This window comes from Lutzomyia longipalpis, chromosome 4, assembly GCF_024334085.1.
Source record: "Lutzomyia longipalpis isolate SR_M1_2022 chromosome 4, ASM2433408v1".
Classification (NCBI taxonomy): domain Eukaryota; kingdom Metazoa; phylum Arthropoda; class Insecta; order Diptera; family Psychodidae; genus Lutzomyia; species Lutzomyia longipalpis.
The window spans coordinates 4,656,574-4,679,036 of NC_074710.1; the positions used below are offsets into that span (position 1 = coordinate 4,656,574).

General features: G+C 36.2%; 2 protein-coding genes across 3 annotated transcripts in view; both read left to right on the forward strand.

Annotated features, from left to right (window-relative positions):
* LOC129795542 (histidine-rich glycoprotein-like) overlaps nucleotides 1-22,463 on the forward strand; it is a 446,033-nt gene that overhangs the window by 98,234 nt on the left and 325,336 nt on the right. The gene's annotated exons all lie outside the window — the stretch shown is intronic.
* Nucleotides 11,167-12,885, forward strand: LOC129795661 (SOX domain-containing protein dichaete). The gene has a single exon (XM_055837121.1). It carries the CDS (start codon nucleotides 11,435-11,437, stop codon nucleotides 12,353-12,355), a length of 921 nt encoding a protein of 306 aa, XP_055693096.1. The 5' UTR covers nucleotides 11,167-11,434; the 3' UTR covers nucleotides 12,356-12,885.

The following is a 22,463-nucleotide window of genomic DNA, read 5'->3' on the forward strand; positions in this document are numbered from 1 at the left end:
CAGCTGTACGTAGTTCACAAAATTTCGTCACTTAAGTCATTCTTCTATTAACTGTCAGTGAGACAGGACTCCTTGACCTAGTTTCCAACTACTTTGATGCTGCGTTTGAGTCATTGTTCTCTGCTTCGTATAGCTCCCTGAGACCGTCCTTCTCCACAATAAGCTTTCCCTAGCTGCAGCAGTGGACTGAAAGCGACTATAATCGAGTTTAGCTCAACAGACCTGAGACCGTCCTTGGTCTAACTTGAGTGTTGTGTCGTAATCCGTGGACTATCCTGTTCTGGTTTGTAAAACCCAAAACACGGACATTTCTCTGAGCTATTTAACTCTTACGTCTTTTTCCGGATCACCATAGTTCATAGCTTTCCTGTAGTACCACTTCATATTGGTCTCTTGGGATACGTTAGTATTCCTTGAACTCTTCCCCCTTTTTTCCAGAAAAAGAGTCCCTGTTGGTCTGCTGACGATTATTCAAGATCCCCACGCCTTGTTTGGCTTCTTTAACAATCCGTTTTCATGCTTATGTTTCCATTTCTGTTGCCATTTACATTATGATGAACCTTTCCCATGGAGAAATCGGTTTTACGTGGCTTCTACTGATGGATTTTTTTGTTCTCGCTTAGATCCATTTTACTCCACTTCATCATAATTGTATTTCCACAGAATTTTCACAATTCCACTGTTGAGTTATGCTTCTAACTCCATTGTGACAATTCTAAGCACTTGTAAATTGACATTCAAATCCAAAATTTGATTGACAAATCTTTTCAATAGGAAAGTGACATGACAACTGCAACCGCAATTCAAAAGGATTTTTTTTTTGCAAGGTAACGGAATTGTATAAATTTCCTGAACGAAAATACTTCCCAACCATTGCAACCAGTTTTCCTTCAGCTCTATGCTGCATAAGAATTGTGCTTCAACTACCTCAACCCATCCATATTTTCTTGAAATTTTCAACTAAGAGTCTCTAATTTTAAGTTATTTCTATTTTAACTTTATTTCACAAGTTAACATTTGAAAACTTAAAATTTTCCTTCCATTTCAATTTTAATGAGAATTTGCTTCAATTGCCTTGAACATTTCATTCGTTTTTCATGAAAACTTCTAATTCCTTAAAAATTTCATTTAATTTTAAATCTTTATGAAATTTTTCATACCACGATCATGAAACTTCATTTCCTTTTGCATTCCAGAAAATACTCAATTTATTTTTCTTTCTGGACTTAACAAAGATCACTTTCAATTTCCCTTTACTTTACTTTCACGAAAATTTTCATTGCCATGAAATTTTTCTTATATTTTCATCTTTATAAAAATTTCCATTCCATTTCCTATAATAGAAAATTTTAATTTGTTTTCAATATATTAGAAACTTCATTTATTCTTCGTTGAAAGACAATCTCTATTCACATACTGAAATGATCTAAGATTTTCTTTTATGACTTTTATACTCAAAATTAAATAATTCTTGAAGTATTCGAAAACTTCAATTACCTGTGACCCTTTTTCCTTGTTGAAAATTTCAATTTTGATTAACTAAAATTTTCAACTTATTATTTGAAAATTTCAGTTCTAATGGGACTTTTGCATCAATTCTTATGAAATTTTCCAACCTCCCCACTTGTAAATAAACTTTACACCAAGGAATAAAACAAATTACTTTTTCATTCATGTTTTTTTTTTTTTATCTCGCTGAAAGAAAACTTGCAAATTATATTCAATTTTTTTTTCCACGTTGCAGAAGAATATATATATATATATTTTTCCAAATAATTCCTTTGCAACTCATCATTTTATTTATTTATTTATTTTTTTTTTTTTTGGGTCTCATCTGATAGATGACCTTCCCGCATAAAAACTTTACAAACCAGGAATAATTTCTAATATTTTATTCCTCAACAGCTGTAAAGCAATCTGGCAATTAAATTCTCTTAAAATATCATGTTTACTCATAAACATAAAATACAATATCAAGAGAATCAGGGGGGGTTGAAAAGCGCTTTTCAGGGTTAAACATTGAAATAAAATTCAATAATATCAGGACAACCAATTTGGAGAATACCACTCTCCAATCTAAAAGAAAATACTTGCGATTTTCCTTCCTATACTCCGCATGCATTACTGCATACGCTCCTTTTCACCGCATCTTCAGCGTGTCAGGCCGCTGCATGATGTTGACTTCGCTGATGTGTGTGTGTGTGTGTGTCTCTGCGTCATGATTCACGATGTACGCATTGGAGCTCTCACCACTCTCCGCGACACACATGCCGCATCGTCCTCGGCGTGCGAGACTCGCTGCATCGCCGAGAGCTTCGTTGGTGTGTGTGTGTGTGTGCGCGCTCTCGCTCTCCGTGACGATCATGCTGAGTTGATCTCCGTCGCTGCCGCACACACACATTCTTATGCGCCTGCTCCCTCTCATGAACCGCACACGCGACACTTTTTTGCGTCTCAAACGTCCTCAAATGACGCATTTTCTTTAAATTCGCGACACTTTTTCCTCTGCGAAAACGTTTTTCGCATCGAAGGAAACCACGACACAACGTCCCCATGCCCCGGAAAAGCCCCACGAAGGACTTTTTTCGCATGAATTCCGCGACTATCAAACGTCGAAAATGCCGAAATGTCACTTTTTCCTCGAAACTTTCACGGATTTTTCGGCGTGTTTTCCCCGCATTTTACTAATTTTTCACGACAGGGAACTATTATTTAGCACTCACGGGTGCTACAACGCGATTTTTACGCCGCGAAGTCCGAAAACGGAGGACTTTTTCCGCGAATTTCACCACGTGACGTCAAAATGACGCCATGAAATTTTCACTCGCGATTCTTGCGCAAATCACTTACTTTTTCACGCGTTCCACTTCCGCGAACGTTATTTGGGCTGATCCCACTTCTGAATTGTAAAATACCTGACAATGAGTTACCACTGTCATAGCCAGGTACTACGATTCAGAACTTATGGGGTGAGTCCGTCCGTACGACTCTATGGCCCACGAGCAACTGAGCCAACCGTACCACGGTGGTTGGGAGAGAGAGTCACCTTAAGACTCCCGCCAACCTCACACACATAAGCCAATCTGTCCTATACTATGACAGTTAGTACCAGCGGTACTACAAATGGAGATTTCTTAATTTAGTAGTCCAACCTCCAGAAGACTGACGAAGAAATTCTTCCCGGTGAACAAAGAAGAAGCAATCAGACTCAAAATCTAAATATTCTAAATAGTTTTGGAAGCTCTTCAAAAAATGCGAAAGATATGGTAAAGAATTTATTCAAAAAATCACGAAAGTTCTGAAATAAAAAGAGGTTAAGTATTAAAGCAAATAAAAAACAAAACGGTGACGTCATTGTTTGCATTTTTGGGTAAATCTTTAACGCCTTTTCTTGGCTAATATTTTATTTTAATTCTCCTCAAGATCTCTTCAATTATTTCTGTGAACGAGGAGTTTCTTTCTGAGTTTTCTCAAGCAAAAATGAGTAAAACATGAGTTAAACATCTGCAGGAAATTAAATTGAATTGATCAAATATTGAGCAATAATTAATTCGAAATGAAATAAATTCCATATTTTTCTTATTTATTAATTTACGTTTTACCTAAAACACTGGTTTACATAATGGGTGATATGAATAATTATTTTCCGCATTTTTCTCAATCTTACTTTTTTCATAATTTTACCCAAAGCTTTTGATAATTTTTCTGTTTTTTGTTTTCATTTAATTATGGCAGTTTTCTTACGTTTTTCTTCACTTCTTTATTTTTTTTTTATTTCTTTTCTGTTAATTTTTCAGTAATAAAGGCGAGTTGAAGAGCCAAAAAATCTTTCACATTTGTATATTATGTTTATTTCTTATGTATATTATATGCGAGGGTGTTTTATCACTTATTTGCAAAAGAATTCCCATCATTTTATGAAAACAACCATTACATTATCATAACAAAGAGCACAGAAAAGATCTTCTAGACATTTTTTTCTACGCAATACAATTCATTCAATTTGCTTTTTTCTCACATTTTCCACCCCACAAAATATATTGAAAATTGATGATTTGAATTTTCTACACAAAAGTCTTGTTTCAGCTCAATTTTCGGAATAATTTCTTTGGAGAGAAAAAAAAATTCTTGAGGGAATCTTTGTTAAAATTAAGTTATAAGGACAGATTCAAGGGAGCTTCTATCTTGGATTTGATTGAGGATTGTTGAATAAATTGAGGATTTTGTCAAAAAATTGTCATTGAAGAGCAACAAACCCCGAAGATATTCTAAGTAATCAGGGAAAGAATTACTCTAGATATTAGAATCTTTCTAATTCTATCCTTCATTGAAAGTTACGAAATAAGATTTATTTAAAATTGAAGATTTATTTAAAATCAGGCTTTTCTTAATGAAAATTCTTTGATCAATTTCAACAATGAATTTCAGCGACATTTTCAGTATTATCCGTCTGTTTGATTAAAGTTACATGAGAAAACATCATAGGATTGGAGCAAACAGTTTCATTTTGTGAGAATACCATTAAAAACCATCGCAGAAAATCACAAAAGAAAACCATCCACAAAGCCACGCATGATTCAAAGATCTCAACATAATGGCCCACGCAAGAAAGAAAAATAAATAAATAGGAAAATCTGCGGGAAAATGGCACATGTTTGGCCTCTCTGGGGGTGGCGATTGAAAGGTGATGTTCAAAAAAATTCAGCTGGTCATCAAAGATAGAAGCTTCCTCTGGCTGACCATTAATTTTACACACCCACACCCATCCTATTTAAATCCACATTTGCATCCCTCTCTGGAGGCGCCTTAATGGGATTCCTCGTGAAGCCCCACGCATTGGGAAAAAAAGGGAATTTCTTTCACCTTTTGTAATGGAAAAACCCTGCGTGGGGATGGATGAAAAAAAAATCACGATTTCCCATTCAATTTCCACTCAATCCACTCATCTCCCGACACAATTCCATGGCACAATCGTAATCAGAAAAGTACACACAATCGACTGGATATTTTATCAAACTCCTCCACCCTCAATTTTCCCCTTTTTTTCCATCTTCTTTTTCCCTCCTTCCCTGAAAGTGTGTCATTAAGTGAAGGAATATCGCAGAGGGATTTCCATATAAACATACTGTGTATGCTGCATGAGAGGAAAAGAAAACCGGAAGGAGGAAAATAAAACACACATAAGCTCTAATGTGGGGGTGGAGGGTGAAATATGACAGCCCGGGGACCACCTCCTTGTCAACGAAATCGCCGATAAATACCCCCGAAAAATGACAAATTGGCCCAAAAAGGATACTAATTTACTTGATGCTCGTGCACTTACTGTCATAATCCCCCGTCTTGGGAACCTCCCCCAACAATGCTTATTCTAAATGCACTGAATGGCAACAACGCTCCGTGTGTGGCTGCATGCAAGAAGGGCAAATAAACCCATTGTAAGCGTCCCAATGTCTTCTGGGTCCGACTGTGTGTGGTGCTGAATGCAAAAATATAATAATAGTAATTGCCATAAATGGTCTCTCCGCTCCTTCAGTTGTGTACGTCTCGTGAAAGGAGCTGGCTACATAGCGAGGAGGGTCGCCCGTGTAGAGTTCCTCGAGGGAGCGAGGATTTTCCAGAATAAGATTGACAAAATGATAATGTCTCAATGTGACTCGGCCAGACCACAAGAATATGAAGCAATCGGAAACACTATGATGTGGAGATTTATATAGGTACACAAACACATTCAATTCAAGGTATTTCAGACACACACTTTGCTTATTTTTTACTAATATTTGGTGAAACTAGTCATTCTTAAGATTTTTTTTAAAATATTCTTAATAATTTCTTAAGTTTTCTTAAGCTAAAGATAAGATTTCGTAATTCAGGCTAAATCTGTCTAAATTGGGGCTAAATTTTTCTAAGATTTTCCGATCGTCTTCAGACATCGAAATTCGTAAAAATCTTCAAAAAATATGCATTTAGTCCCATTCAGCCTGACTTATGAAATCTTAAATTTTGGCTTGAGGATACTTAAAAAAAACTTGAGTTTTTCTTAAAAAAAACTTAATACATGTTTAAGAAAATTTAAAATAAAAATCTTAAGACTGCCCTAAAATCTCAAAGAAAAGCTTAAGTTTTTTTATTCAAAGCTCTTAGACTTCTTAAGAAATTTGAGTTTTCTTAAGAATTTCTTCAGTTTCCTTAAACGAAAGATAAGACTTTTTAAAAATTCTTAAGAATTTTTTAGGTTTCCTTAAACGAAAGTTAAGATTTCTTAAGTCGAAGCGAAGTACGGCCTAATGAATATTTTTCGGGCATCTAAATTCGTAAAAATCATTGAAAAATTATGCATTTAGCCCGATTCAGTCTGACTTAACAAATCTTAAGTTTGGCTTAAGAATTCTTCAGAAATCTTAAGTTTTTCTTAAGAAAGCTTAAAACACTTGGTGTTCGCGACGAAGTGAACCACCAACTAATTCTTAATAAGATTTTTTTTAAATCTCAAGAAAATTTAAGAAATCTTAAGATTCACTGACAAGTGAATTTCATTAATTGTTAATATTCTAGCTGAATCTAATTTTTAGGCTTCATTTTAATCAATATTTTGAGGAACTTCAGTCGATGTTTTCTTAAAGTTATTATTTAAAGAAAAAAGATTATTAGACATTAAGATGGAGACGCCGGGTACTACCTGTAGCCTAAAAAAAGATTTTTTTATATATATTTTAAAAAATCATCATTTAATACAATTCAAGGTAATTTTTAATAAATTTCTTGTTAATCTCAAAAAGAAAATTAATAGCTAAAGATTTTATTCTGTGTTTCTCACAAAATGGGTCGAATTTCAGCTTACAAGATATTCTTGAAATTTCAAGAAATTATTCTGAAATTTCAACAATTTCCAGGATTTATTGGTCGCTCAATTCGACCCAATATTAGCATTATGTGTGTCTGAAACACCTTGAATTCCCGCATAGCACAAAGTAACACGAAAGCAACACCATTATTGCGATATTTTGTCATTTTTCCTCACACTGAAATTCATTCATGCTTCTTTTTTTATCTTGCTCCGTTATTGTTGAAGAAAATGCCCAAGAAAGACGTATCACAGCGATATGTGACAAAAGATGCAAACAAAACATCAACCAAATAGCAACAATGAGAAGAATAATAATAGGAAATGTCGTGCAATGGAGAAAAATGCGTACAAAAGACATTTTAGAGTGAGAAAAGGCATTTAGATGGGAGAGAGGGAATAGAAAAAAAAAGCTGAAGACTCTTTAACGCATTCCATGTGACATGTTTGTCCCAAAGAAAAGACTAAACGTTGTGTGTATGAAGAGAATAAATTGGGTGAGATTTTCAAAAGAGAAATAGCCTCAAAGTGCTTATTTGAAAATTATATTTTTGTGGAAAATAAGCAGGTGGATTATGGAATATTTTTCTTTGGAAAAATTTTTAGAATATGCGTTAGATTCCATAGCTCTTACAACCCCATTAAAGACTATTTAAAACTTTAACTTGGTTTTTTATATATTTTTTTAATAAAAATTCGTTGTAAATTCTATCAATAAATAACTTTCACTCCTTGAAAGTTCTCTGAACGAAACCCAATGAATGCCATCGAAATCTCATTTTGAGGCAAAATGTTTGAGCAAACAGAATGATTAATTTGCCTGAAAAGCACCTCCTTTTGTGGGCTTTTCACCATAAAACACTGAATAGCACTCGAAATTCTTTCATCGCACCATTTCGGTAATTAAAATCTAAACTCACCCCTCTCGTGGTTTGTCACCCTCTGTGCGCCTAAATCGACTGGGTGGGTTGTCGAATGTTTCGTCACCATTGACGACAATTGCAGTGTCAACAGACGACCCTTTGAGTGTGGGTTTGGTTGCCACGAGGAGCCAGAACCACCCCCGCATAAGCAATTAAATCGAATAAATTTCAAAATGTTTCTCCTTCGTCTCACCAGAGGTGAAATGACTGCAGAATTGGGGTGTGATCGATGCCAAAGCACAACCCTCACCCACCCTGCAATGTGTGGGATCCCCATGTGAATCCCAATCACGTGTGTGGGTGTATTGTGACGAAGAAAAGTGATGCATTTTGCGTGAAAATAGAAAATATATCAAGAACAACAATAGAGGGAGAGATTTTATTGTAAAATTTAAATAATATGAATGTTTGCACCCCTCAATGGGTTTTTCCATGACACAATGCGGCAATACACAACCCTCTCTCCACAGACAACTAACTCTCTCTCTCTCTTTCACTCATGTGCATCAACCCCCATGGAAATCTCAGCTCGAAAAAACCCCTTTTTCTCCGTATGAATTTTCACCCATCCACCCCCGCCGAAATATTAAGCATTGAGATTTTAAAATCTATTTAATATTTTGCACGTGAACAATGTTACATCACAATGGGTATTTTGTTCGTGTCTCCATAGTGGCAGGACAAGGGTTTAAATGGGTTTATTTGATAGCTCTCTCCTCCCCCAAATCCACCGCCGCTTCAGCAAAAACCCCTTTTTGCAATATTCAAAAGCAAAATCATCACAATGGGGCTGGCTTTTTGGTGGAAAATTTTCCGCAAAAAAAGGTGAAAAGACATATTTAGCGAAAATGGCTGAAAGTTTCCATTCTTGAGGCGGGTGAACTTTCCCCCATAGAAAAATGGTTTGTCGGCATGTGGAAGAGCAACGCAAGGGGGGTTTGTCAAAAAGACGTCCAAGGAAAAGTTTGAAGAAGTGTAGCAATTTCTCAAAATAATTTCTTAGCCAAAAAGTCTTTTTACTTCTTTATAAGAAGGGAGCTCTCATCAAGGGGAAGTGAGTGTAGATGAGTGGTGTAGGTGGTCTACGAGACTTTTAATTAGGCCTAGAGTTTACAAGCCTTAGATTTTACGATGGGATATTAAAGAAATTTCATCTAAATTGATTGATCAATTATTGGCCAATCATTGGTCAATCTCAGGTTAATTATGATTGCTCAATAATTGATCATCCATGCGGATCTACATTGCCTCAATATTGAGTCAACCATAGCACAATCAATTATTGACCATGGATTGACCAAAAATTGGCCAAATATTGTTCTTCAGTTTTTTATTAAATAAGTTGATTAATTTATGATCAATTTATATTGACCATCAATTTTGAGTCAATCTTAGGTAAATTATGATTGCTCAAAAATTGATCATATATGGATCTATACGTTGCTTTATTATTGATACTATCAAAATACTTTGCCTCAATATTGAGTCAACTATTACTCAATCAATGATTGATCATAGATTTGCCAACAATTGGCCAAATATTGTTCTTCAGTTTTTTATTAAATAAGTTGATTAATTTATGATCAATTTATATTGACCATCAATTTTGAGTCAATCTTAGGTAAATTATGATTGCTCAATAATTGATCATATATGGATCTATATGTACGTTGCTTCATTATTGATACTATCAAAATACTTTGCCTCAATATTGAGTCAACTATAACTCAATCAATGATTGATCATAGATTGACCAACAATTGGCCAAATATTGTTCTTCAGTTTTTTTTTCATCAATTGGTCAATTTATGCTTAATTATTGATCAATTTCGAATCAATTTTAACTCAATCAATATTGCTTAATAATCGATCAACTAATTTTCTTTAAAAATTTTATCAATTTACACTCAATCATCGTTTTAATATCTTTTTTAAATAAATCATAATTTTATCGCTGTGGTGTACATAAATTTCAAGAGAGCTCCTTTCCCTTTTTGACTAACTGAGAAACAATCAGTGAGATTCATTTGTCTCCGAAACACAGGACTTCTTTCACCTCCTTCAAACTGTTAACCTTCCCAAATAGGAAGCCCCATCAGAGTGAAGGGTTTGAGATCGCATGGAATGTCGCAACGACAGCTTATTGTTTCATTTTCCAAATGGGCACAATAATTCATTGTGATGGCAATGAATGCGTACCTATATATGACTTCAGTGTGGTACAGTAAGGGTGCTTTTTTCCACCCCCCACCCCCTTTAACAACCCTCTTGTATCCCCCAAATTTTCATTTGAAATTAATTTAAGTAATATCATTGTTCTCGAAACCTCGCCAGAAAGGACACGTTTAAAAGTTTTCGATGGAGAAAAACTCAAATGGGATGTCCTTTAGATTTTCAATATTTTTTTTCAACTTAAATATAATTTTTAGTACAATGAGTGCAATTTTGTAAAAATGTGCTCTTTATGCTTCCCGGGAGGGGTCTTTTGAGACCCAAGAAAGACCCTCATTATGCAGAAAATACAAACTTATGGAATTACCTTTCAACAGGGATGTTTTACAGTGGGGGCCATAAAACAATGTGAGGTTTATTAAAAATCTTTTTATGGGTGAAGAAAGGTCCTCAATTTTGGTTTGAAAATCCTTGTCGGCATGGTACAAAGAGATGCTCACATGGTCCCAAAAATTCCTACCTTGGGGAGTCCCTGAAAATTTCTATGAAAAAATAAATACATAATTAAGAAAATTATATTAGCATAATTACAATGTTTTTGCTTTTATAGGTGAAGTGTTTACATAGGTGTGTTACTTAATTGTTTTATTATTTAGATAAAATGGAAAAATAAAATAAAGAAATAAATAGCCGAAAAGAAATTTAGCAAAACAAGATCAAGGATTGTAGGAAATTCTCGAAATTCAATAGAATTTTTCATGGGTTATTCTTAAAAGCTGAGAGCAATAAGGGTTTGGGTTTGCAGCTGCATAAAATAAATGATTTTATGGTGCAAAGACTGTGAGGATTGCAGGTCATGCGGGGAGTTTAAAAACTCTCCTTTTAAAATCAATGTTCCCAATAAGTTCAAGAATAGAAGCTATATATGTACTGTACATATATAGTTTCCATTGGGGGGTGCTCCAATTTTAACTTCAAACCCCCCAATCAACGAAGGGGTGCGGTAGAAAGGAGCTGAAAAATCGATTAAGCAGCGAAATGGCCAACTGAACACGACATGATGCGAGTTGCCTGTACAACAGCGAGCTACATAGAGGCGGAGCATGGATCAAGAACCGCCCAAAAAGAATTCCGAACAGAGACTAAAAGAGAAGGAGAGAAAAGTTGACGAAGAACAATACCATCGACTGTTGTGCGTGCGATCGTTCAGTTTGGTTGAAACTGTTGCAGAGACAAGACCCATTCACGCCATAACAATCGACCTCAATCATCCAACATCCCTCCAGATTGCGGGTATTGTGTGTTCTGTGACTGAGATTTGAGACAACCACCCAGGAGAAAGTGCATGGACCAAAATTCTTAAAGAAGTTTAAGAAATTTTTTAAGACTTTAAGATTTATGATCTGAACTCTGCATTAGTGCTCCTAAGAAGTGGATGTTGAAGAAAAATTGAAGATTTGTGATTAAGTGATTAACGGAAAGATTTAAAGTGAAAGTTATGACGACCCTTACCCACCCTCACTATGGATTTCCACTATCAATGGGCTTGGACATGCCAACACCGGGTGACTTTGCACCAACATCAAACCACAGTCCGACGGATATGAAGCCACGTTTGAGCTTTCCACCCACATCGGCCAGCCTCACCGTCGGGCAGCAGCAAATTCAGACATCAGTTAGCCAATCAAGTGCTCCATCTCAGGGCAATGTGACAACATCCCCAGGCCAGGATGGGCACATTAAGCGCCCCATGAATGCCTTTATGGTGTGGTCGCGTATGAAGAGGCGTCAAATTGCCAAGGATAACCCGAAGATGCACAATTCGGAGATCTCAAAGCGCTTGGGGGCTGAGTGGAAGCTCCTTAATGAAGCTGAAAAACGCCCCTTTATTGATGAGGCTAAACGCCTACGGGCGCAACATATGAAGGAGCACCCAGACTACAAGTACAGACCCCGCCGAAAGCCGAAGAATCCCCTTGCAACGAATGGAGCATCAAACTTACCCCTTTCCATGCAGGCACCTGGCAAGACACCCCTAGGTTCTGCTTACAATCCCTTCCATCAGCTACCACCATACTTTGCTCCCAGCCCATTGGATCATTCCACCTACCCTGTGCCATACTTTGGAGGCTTTGACCCACTCACCCTCAGTAAGTTCCATCAGAGTCAAGCAACAGCTCAACCCACCGTCTTGGAGGCCCAAAAAGCACCCCAGATGCCCGCTACGAGTCTCGGCTCCTTCTATTCGGGCATCTACACGGGAATTTCAGCAGCACCTGCCCTGTATGCAGCTCACTCCGCCACCAATGCCTACACATCATCAGTTAGCTCCACGTCACCAAGCTCGAGCCCCGGCACCACAACATCCCCCATGGACATCGTTGACACCCTCAGGAGGCCTGTTCCTGTAATCTACTAAGCAGGCAGCAGAGCATTTTCACACACTCCAAGGGGATGCTAAGCCCCGCACCAGCAGACTGGACAGAGCACGCGTAGCTCCTAAATTTTCATCCTAGGGCGTGTATCTACCCCCCTAGATTCGTTCAAGTGTATTTAATAGCACGTAGTTAGGATACATAACTTTCTTAATTAATATTATTATGAAAAACCTTTGTGTTATATGTTTAATTTTCACCCAGACTCACACCCCCATAAACCACCCTCTATGTAAATACCTCTTTTATGGGGATGAGCCATCTATACTAGTGTGTAGCGAAACCAGGAATATAGACGTTGTTTTCTACTTCAAATGTACAGTATTTTTAAAAATATTCTTACCCCATAAAATTAATGTAAAGAACTTCTAATTATTTGTCAAAACCCTTTGAGTTTAGCTTTATTTGTTGGAGGATGGTCAAACTGAGGCCAATGTAGTGTTTAAGAAAGAATAAAAAAATAAAAGAAACCAATGTTGCGGAGTGACAAGTAAATGAAAATAAATTAAGTATATGAGAACTGTGTGGGTGTTTCTTTCATTTTCCTTATGAGAGAGACAAAAGGATTCATTGTTGTGAGAGTCGCAAAGTTAATTTTTTTGGGGATGTTTTCAGAGAAGGAAGGTACACCATATAGACTGCATGGGACTTCTCGGGAACTCATAACTTCCTTTTTGTTGAAGCCATTGTTCCTCTGTGTATTTGAAGAATTGTTTCTCTGCCATGACGGAAGACAGGCTTCAAGTGCGACTTCGAGAGAAAAAGCTGGAAGGAAAAAAAACTAACCGGTAAGGCTGTGAAAATTTGCAGACGATGTGATTCATTATGCAGCAACCTGTTAAAATTCATTAAAAAAAATTTCCTGAAAAGTTCATTTGACTGCTTAAAAATTTGTAGAAAAAAATATATTTTTTAAATTTCATCTTGATTTTGTTATTATAATGAATTTTTAGTTGAGTTTTCGAATCACATTGGGAGCTTCTTCAGGGCTTTAAATTGTTCATTGATTATGATCACGTAATTAACCTATTACGGCTTGTTTGACGCCTCAAAACCTTCAGTGAAAAATTATTTTTAATGAATTTTAAATTAATTTAAAAGGTTTTGTAAATGAACTGTCGGAATTTTTCAATTTTTTTCTATGGAATATGGTGAATGCGTAGAAAATTCCATAATTAAATCTTATTTTCTGTTTTAAAAACGAATAATTCGTAGGTATATCATAAAATTTTGGTATTTTATGAAAAGAATTTTAAGAAAAGAATTGTCAGCTTCTTCATCTTTTGACGTGGTATAAAAAGAAAAATCTGTTCCCGAAACCTTTATAAAGGATCGATTTTGTCATATTAAAAAAAAAATAAAATTTAACTGTCAAAATTTAACTGTTTCTCATATTCAACCCTTAACTTTTAAATGGAACACAAAAAACTTAATTATGTAAGAATTTTTATTTTAAAAAATAATAAAAATTTGTATTATGTAAAAAACTACATAATTTCATAAAATAAGTAGGTAATGTAATTTAAAAACTTAGCCGTACTATGGGTCAGCTGGGTAATCTATTATCATTAGAACTAACAAATTTACTACACATCGCGTAATAAACAATTTCTTTGCTCCACAACGTGTTAATTTTTTAATCTTTTAAAAAAAATATTGGATTTATTTTAGGGAAATTTTTCTAAATCTTTTTTTTTTATTTTTTTTTTTTTTACCCACCTCCACCCCTCAGGTCCTCAGCTCGTAGAGCTGATTTCGGACCGAGGCATTGCCGCAATGGCTACTTAGCCCGCTAGTGCATTACCCCAAGTGCACTAGCAGAAAAAAAAAAAAAAACACAGAAACATAGGGAAATAAACAAATAACGACGAGGCCTAAAAGAGGGACTTTACTAAATTTTGACTTCATTAACATGGACAAAACAATCAATTGCACGCAACGCAACAACCGAACGTTGTTCGAGAGATACCGCACAAATATCTCTAGAACACACAGAACCACCACATTTCAGTAACAAATCATCTCGACCGACACAGGCAACACTACAGAAGAACAAGACATGGTCTACATCCTTGTATGCAGGGCATACCTCACACAACGACTGAGCCACAACATTAATCCTCGAAAGATGCGCATTCAGCCTATAATGATTGCTCATTATTCGGCTGATGACCACAATCTCTCTGCGACTGAGCAAACGCAACTTTGAAAACCACGGAGTCTCCTGTACTTTCGGCAGAATTGAGAAACAAAACCTTCCTAAATCGTCACTGTCCCACTCTTTTTGCCAATCTTTCACACTTTGCCTATGTATGACCAGCGACAATTCTTCTTCAGACTCTCTACTAAGTGCAATGAGGCCGTCCATTCTGCGGGCGTACACAGCAATGCGATTAGCTGGGCGCCTCGACACAAGTACACGAATGTCCTGCCAAAGCTCCTCCTGAACGAACCTTGCTCTCGCAAGTAAACGTTCAATGAGCAAATCAAACCTGATTTGCAGAGGCATGATGCCTGACAGGACCTCCACTGACATTGTGTGTGTGCTTTGCATCAACCCAAGGCAACATCGTAGCGCCTTCCATTGAACTCTCTCTAATTTAATCAAATGGGACGCAGCCATTCCACCAAATGCAAAGCAACCGTACTCAAGAATAGGGCGAACGACAGTTTTAAAAATAATAAGCATAAGTTTAGGGTGTGCACCCCAACTCAAGCCAGCAACAGCTCTAAGGAAATTGAGACGTAAGGAACTTCGCGCAACTACATCACGACAATGAGCCGCGAAAAGGCATTTGCGATCAAAAATGACGCCTAAGTACCTAAACGTGTTTGTCTGAGGTAGTACAGTGTTATCCATTTCCACTTGCACCACAACTTCCCGATGCGTTTTAGAGAACACTAAAACCTCAGATTTTTCCTTTGAAACACTAAGTCCTAAACTGTCATAAAACGTATTCAAATTCCTACAAGCAGCAGTCAGTTCGCTCCCAATTACTTCAGCATTCGCACTTTCAATTCCGATCACTACGTCATCAGCATACTGCAGAATGAAGCAGTTACGTGGAACATAGCGCTCAATATCATGGACATAGAGATTATACAAGGTAGGGGACAACACCGACCCCTGAGGAAGGCCCAATCGACCCACTCTTTTGGCAACTATCTGAGAATTGTTAACGACCATCATCTCCCTGCACTCCATGAGACTGTAAATTGCAGCCACAACTCCGCCTGGCAATCCCAAAACCCTCAAACTTAAGCACAACACATCTATAAGAACCGTGTCGTACGCAGAAGCAACGTCCAAGAATACACACCCCACAGCATTTTGGTTTTCAAATGCTACTTGCACCTTTGTATGTAGTGCGGCAATACAATTCTGTGTACCTCTACTCCTACAAAACCCGAACTGCGAGTTAGGAAGAATATTGCTATCAGTCAGCCATAACTGAAGCCTGCACAGAATCATTTTTTCGTACAATTTACGCACCACTGACAAAAGGCTGATAGGGCGGAAGTTCTTGGGGTTAGTTCTATCTTTATTTGGTTTTGGAATAGCAATAACTTTAGCCTCCTGCCACTTCTCCGGAATCGTGCATGATTTCCAGAAGTAATTAAGAAGACCGAGCAAGGCTTCGATACCTCTTCTAGGAAGCTTCTTCAGGAATATTGCACGAATATTATCCGTACCTGGAGCTTTGTTCCTGAGTGATTTAATGCCAAACTCAATCTCCTCAAAACTAAACTGGCCAGTCAACTGATGGTTATCGACACCATGTTCATTGGGTACAAAGAAGTTTTGTGGCTTTGCTACAAATGGTGGCGCTAATCTATCGGCAAACTGTTCTGCCCATTCGTCCCTAAACACACTTTGATTTTGTTTTGATAAACCTCTGAACGACCTAGCCAAATTCCACATTTCTGACAGGGCTGTGGAGCTTGAAAAGGACGAACAACGATCTCTCCACAAACCAATTTTCTTCCGTTTCATAGTGCGTTTAGTAAGGGAATCAATCCTTGTATAGGCAAGAAAAGATGCTCGATCACCGTACCTTTGAAATCTTTGGAAAGCAGAGCGCCTCAAATTCCAAAACCTACGACACTCCTGATCAAACCATGGCTTATTTTGTTTATTTTCACGTCTGAGCATGGGAATTCCTGCTACGTTCACAGCTGCAAGTACAGCATCAATGAACTTCTCATATTTATCCACACTATCAGGCAGTGACTCAATTTCCATTAGCTGATTCTCAAAACTGGTGTTAAACTTTCTCCAGTCAATGTATGAATAATCGATTCTTTGGAATGGATCAATCGGAGCAGTAGAATTAGCTGCATTATCTCTATTGCAAGAAATAGTCAGCACAATGGGAAAATGATCACTGCCCAGTGTGTTATCATATGTGTCCCATACACAGTCAATCGCTAAAGCTTGTGATACCATGGTTAGATCAAGGATGCTAGGTGAACAAGGAGGACAAGCTACTCTCGTAAATCTGCCATCATTAAGTACAATTAGATTGGACCTTTCCACCCATTCCTCAATTATTCTACCGTTTGCGTCAGTCGACTCAGAGCCCCAAAGACTACCATGTGCATTAAAATCTCCCATAATGATCACCCTACCATCAAAATTAGAAGGTAAAAGCCTATTAAAATCACGTTCACTCAATCTATGGTTATTAGTGGAATACACTGAGAATAAACGGAACACGGTTCCGTTTACCGAGAGATCTACGCACACGCAGTCGCCGCCCAAATCCGCCGAAAGATCAACACGTGTATAAAACATATTAGATTTAATGGCTAACAAAACACCCCCGCCTCTTGGCGACCTATCTTTGCGCACTATGTCGTATCCGGTCAATCTGAAAGACAGACTAGATAGTTTCGTTTCCTGAATAGCGACAACACTTATATTAAGTTCGTCACAAATCGCAGCCAAATCGTGCACTTTCGATCGGACGCCATTGCAGTTCCATTGGAGTAACTTAACCACATTTATTGTTTCACTAGGCATCTTCCTCTTCCTCCTCTTCCTCCTCCTGAAGGAAAGAGCCTAACAACTTGGGCAGAAACCGTTCTACAATAGGAAACACAATAACTTCTAACAACTCAAGAATATCACTCTCTACATCGAAAGCTGCCAAGAGTTTCAAAACAACTTTCTTCCAGCCTTTCGGCTCGGACTCTACAGAGGACTTTTTCTTAATCTTAATGCGTGCCCTACTAGTCTGACTCTTCATCTGTTTCGCCTTCCCCTTCTCTTCCATTAACCTCTCCTCCTGTTCGGCTACCTTCTTGCGATGAAACTTCTTCTGAGTCAATCGCGTAACATCAAATGCGCTCTTTGGTCGCTTGACTCTGCGTTTGACTTTATTGTCAAGAGATTCCGCCACCGTAGGGAAATCAGAATCCGAGTCAGACATATCATCTTCCATCCCACTGATAGCCTCAAAAGGATTTTCACTCTCAAAAAGACTTCTCTTCGATCCGTGTGGCCCTTTAACAATCTGAGAGTACGATACATTATGCCTCACTTTAGCGTTCTTTAATGCTTTTTCAGCATGTAAAGCCCTCGCTTTGCACACGTGCTGTGCTTGGGGAAATGTCTCATTGCAATTAGGACATTTGAAACCGGTTTGGCTGCACACAGTTTTGCCGTCTTCGTGTACTAAACCACATTTTTTTTATTTTATTCTCAAACAATTTAAAAATAAAAATAAACGTTTAGAAATATTTAGATTGTGAATTCTTAATAGTTTCAAAACCCCATTGGGGATTTTTTCTCAAGATTGAAATATTTCTATGACTAAATGGGAAGAAAAATAAATCTTTAGCCCTTTTAATTCAATATCATTTTTATGGCTCCTCGGCACTTGCGGAAAACGCACTTGCGGACTTGGCTGATTTTACGACACTTGCGGACAGAGAAGGCTACCTGGGTACGAAAGGGATTTACCCTAGACATATGCGGACTTCGGAGGGTAGGTAGAATTTTGAGCATCGACAAATTTGCCACTTGCGAACAGTATGCGGCCAGCAAAAGGGGCCTTCTGTATGTGTGTGATCCGAAGGCGCAGTGTGGGTTGTGAAAACTTTAAAAATTAGCTAATCGTTCATTAATTCAAAATTCTTCAAAACGATTTTTCTTTTACGATTTTTAGCTCTCCATGCCCCTGCCCCAAGGGGTGTTTATCTGAATGAAAATCTTCGGATTATTCGCTAAAAATTCGGATGATTCGCCAAGATTCAGATTATTCGCCTAGATTCGATTGATTCGCCAATATTCGGTTTATTTGTTAAGATTCGGTAGATTCGTCTATATTTTTTATGCACAAATATTACTTTTTAGGCAAAAAACTATAGCTTTTAAACATTTCGCGTATAGACGTACCTAAATATATTTGTTTGAAGTTTTTAAACTTGGTTTCAAATTTAGAACGATTTTTTAAGAAAAAGGGAGTCTCAAATCGTCGTAAAATTCGATTCCCTAAGTTCGGGTTCAAATTGTGCTTAATAGCACATTTTATTATTATTATTATTATTATTTATTAAATCGGCTTACGCCATATTTCAGGTACAGTGGTGTGACTAAAAAAAATAAAGAAAAAAAAACTACACGCACATACTGAATAAAAAGTTAACTACATCTATCTAAAACTAAGATTAATACTGTTAATTTTACAATAAATTAAGAAGAAAAAAAAAAGATACATGGAAAAACGATTTAAATTTTGATGTTATTTTCTTTAATAAATAAAATGACTTTTTTAAGATTAACGAAATTATTACCAAGTAGATCTTTTAATGAAAAATTATCAATGCCTAAATTACTTCTGGATATAGAAAATGATGGACATACTACTAGGAAATGTTCTACTGTAAGTGGGACGTTACAAATTGTGCAATTAGGTGGATTTTCTTTACTCATAAGAAAGGAATGAGTCACCAAGGTGTGTCCTGTACGGAGTCTAGTAACTACGACGCTATTGTACCTATTTGTTTTCGGTATAGAAATATTATTCAAATCATCAAAAATCGACCTCAACTTATTTTCATTACTACCTAAATTTTTCCAATCTCTTTGCCTATTTTTCCTCATTATACCTTTAATCGCAACTTTCATATCAGGGTAATCTACGCTAAAATCGGACTCAATTTGATCGTTTATCTCTTCCCTTGCTAAGAACAACGCCCTCTTAATCCCTGGAATCTCCTCTGGCACCCATATAACTTTTATTTGACCTTTAGATACTGCTATACTATCGTGAATTCTTAAAGCAAAATAATTTGTGATTTTAGTATTAGACAAAAATTCTACAGCTGAAATGGAACTAGTCGCTATCAAAATTGGACTTTGACCTGGATTATAGCAATCACAGGCATCTAGTATTGATTTAAGATCCGCGGTTACTTTATGTGTAAATTTAGAGAAATTTTTTCTTTTGCTAATACCTAAACTTTCAGACCAAATTGAAAAACGATTTAAATTCTTATTTTTGCAAGATCCTGTATAAACTACATTCCAATTAACATGACTTTTAATAGTTTCTTCAAATTTTTCTTTAACGACTCTAGTTCCTGCGCCATTTTCCCAAATTAATTTAATGTGTTGATTAATATTATCGAAATTGAAAACCCATGGTGGTGTAACTAGTGGAAACTTTTTAACAATTTTATTTTTTGGAATCTTGTTTTCTTGCAAAGCTGTATTTGTTATTTCGACCCAAGATTTTAAACGTTTATTACTTCTAAAGTTAAAATTAATTACTTTACTGTGCAACATATGATTTGGCATCGACTTAATTTTTGATAGATAAGAAATACTCAAAAATTTTCTCCTATTTTCTAGATTGGGAAATCCGGCTTCGGCCAAAACGCTAATAATAGGTGTTGATTTAAATGCCCCTGTTGATAGCCTAATTCCTGTGTTATAAACCCCATTTAGTCTCTTTAGTGTTTGATTAGCGGCCGTACCGTACACCTGAGCTGCGTAATCAAGCTTCCCACCTATAAGGGCTCTATGTACCTTCAAAAGTTGTGACCTATTAGCACCCCACTTAATGGAAGAAAGGGCTTTTATGATTCTTAAACGTTTTTGACAATTAATTCTCAATTCTTCTACTTGAATAGCACATTTTAAGTCACATATTTGCGTAGTAGAACTGCTTTTTTGGCCTGTAGGCCGTCCAGCTTTTTGTTGGTCAAGCATACTCATCATTTGTAGGAAAACTTCAAAGATATTCTGTGTTAGGTATATTATATCAAAAAGTACACAGTTGCGAGAAAACTCGACAATAGTTGGGAAAGAACTGTTGAGTTTTTATAACTATGGAGTTTTCAACCAACTATTGAGTTTTTATAACTGTTGAGTTTTTATAACTATTGAGTTTTTATAACTATTGAGTTTTTTAACTATGGATTTCCTATAACTATTGAGCTTTTTAACACTTGGAGGACCCAACATTTGGCACAACGCGGAGGATCAAATTGGTAATAAGTACCAGCTGATAAAATATGCTCAATAATTAATTATTAATCAGTTTATTGAACAAGGATCGAAAGTTTCACTAATTCTCAATCTCTTTGAAGCATTCCTACACCTAATTACTAAATATTTAATTGAGAAAATCGTCACTGAAAAAAAATTGCGTCGAATCGATGCAAAATTGCCAATTCAAACGACTTTTTTAGCTACAATTTTACATAATTTATTATTGCGCCTAAATCATCACAAACTTTGATCCTTAAAGTAACTTTTTAGTCACTTCCGGCAATAAAATTAGTCCACATTTAATGATTTTCACCGAGGAAAAGTGAACAAGAGTACTTTATTTGGGAAATATGGGGAAACATAACCTCAAAACAATGGCAAAACTGTATGGGATTTTGACTGGTACTTATTACCAATTTGATCCTCCACGTTGGATTCTGACTTTGACCTCAATTATCTTCCAAAGAAAAGACTTTTCTCGAGATTTTCTTTCTGCTATCTTAAAGTAAATAAAATTCCCTACACATAGATGCTAAATTCATAGAGATACGTCCAATAGATTTTATTCTATGGCAATTTTAAAAATCGAATTGGTAGCAAGTACCAGTAAAGTCCTCCGAGTGTTAACTATGGAGTTTTCAACCAACTATTGAGTTTTCAACCAACTATTGAGTTTTTTATAACTATTGAGTTTTTATAACTATTGAGTTTTTTAACTATGGAGTTTTCAACCAACTATTGAGTTCTTTTATCTGTGGAGTTTTCTCGCAACTGTGTACTTTTTGATATAATCCACCTAACACAGAATATCTTTGAAGATTTCCTACAAATGATGAGTATGCTTGACCAACAAAAAGCTGGACGGCCTACAGGCCAAAAAAGCAGTTCTACTACGCAAATATGTGACTTAAAATGTGCTATTAAGCACAATTTGAACCCGAACTTAGGGAATCGAATTTTACGACGATTTGAGACTCCCTTTTTCTTAAAAAATCGTTCTAAATTTGAAACCAAGTTTAAAAACTTCAAACAAATATATTTAGGTACGTCTATAATACGCGAAATGTTTAAAAGCTATAGTTTTTTGCCTAAAAAGTAATATTTGTGCATCAAAAATATAGACGAATCTACCGAATCTTAACAAATAAACTGAAAGAACTGTTGAGTTTTTTTTTTACTGCGGAGTTTTCTTGCAACTATTGAGTTTTCAACCAACTATTGAGTTTTTTAACTATGGAGTTTTTCAACTATTGAGTTTTTATAACTATGGAGTTCTTATAACTATGGAGTTTTTTAACTATTGAGTTTTTTAACTATGGAGTTTTCAACCAACTGTTGAGTTTTTTAACTATGGAGTTTTTTTAACTATTGAGTTTTCAACCAACTATTGAGTTTTTATAACTATTGAGTTTTTTAACTATTGAAGTTTTATAACTATTGAGGTTTTATAACTATTGAGTTTTTATAACTATTGAATTTTTTAACTATGGAGTTTTTTAACTATGGAGTTTTTATAACTATGGAGTTCTTATAACTATTGAGTTTTTTAACTATGGAGTTTTTATAACTATTGAGTTTTTTAACTATGGACT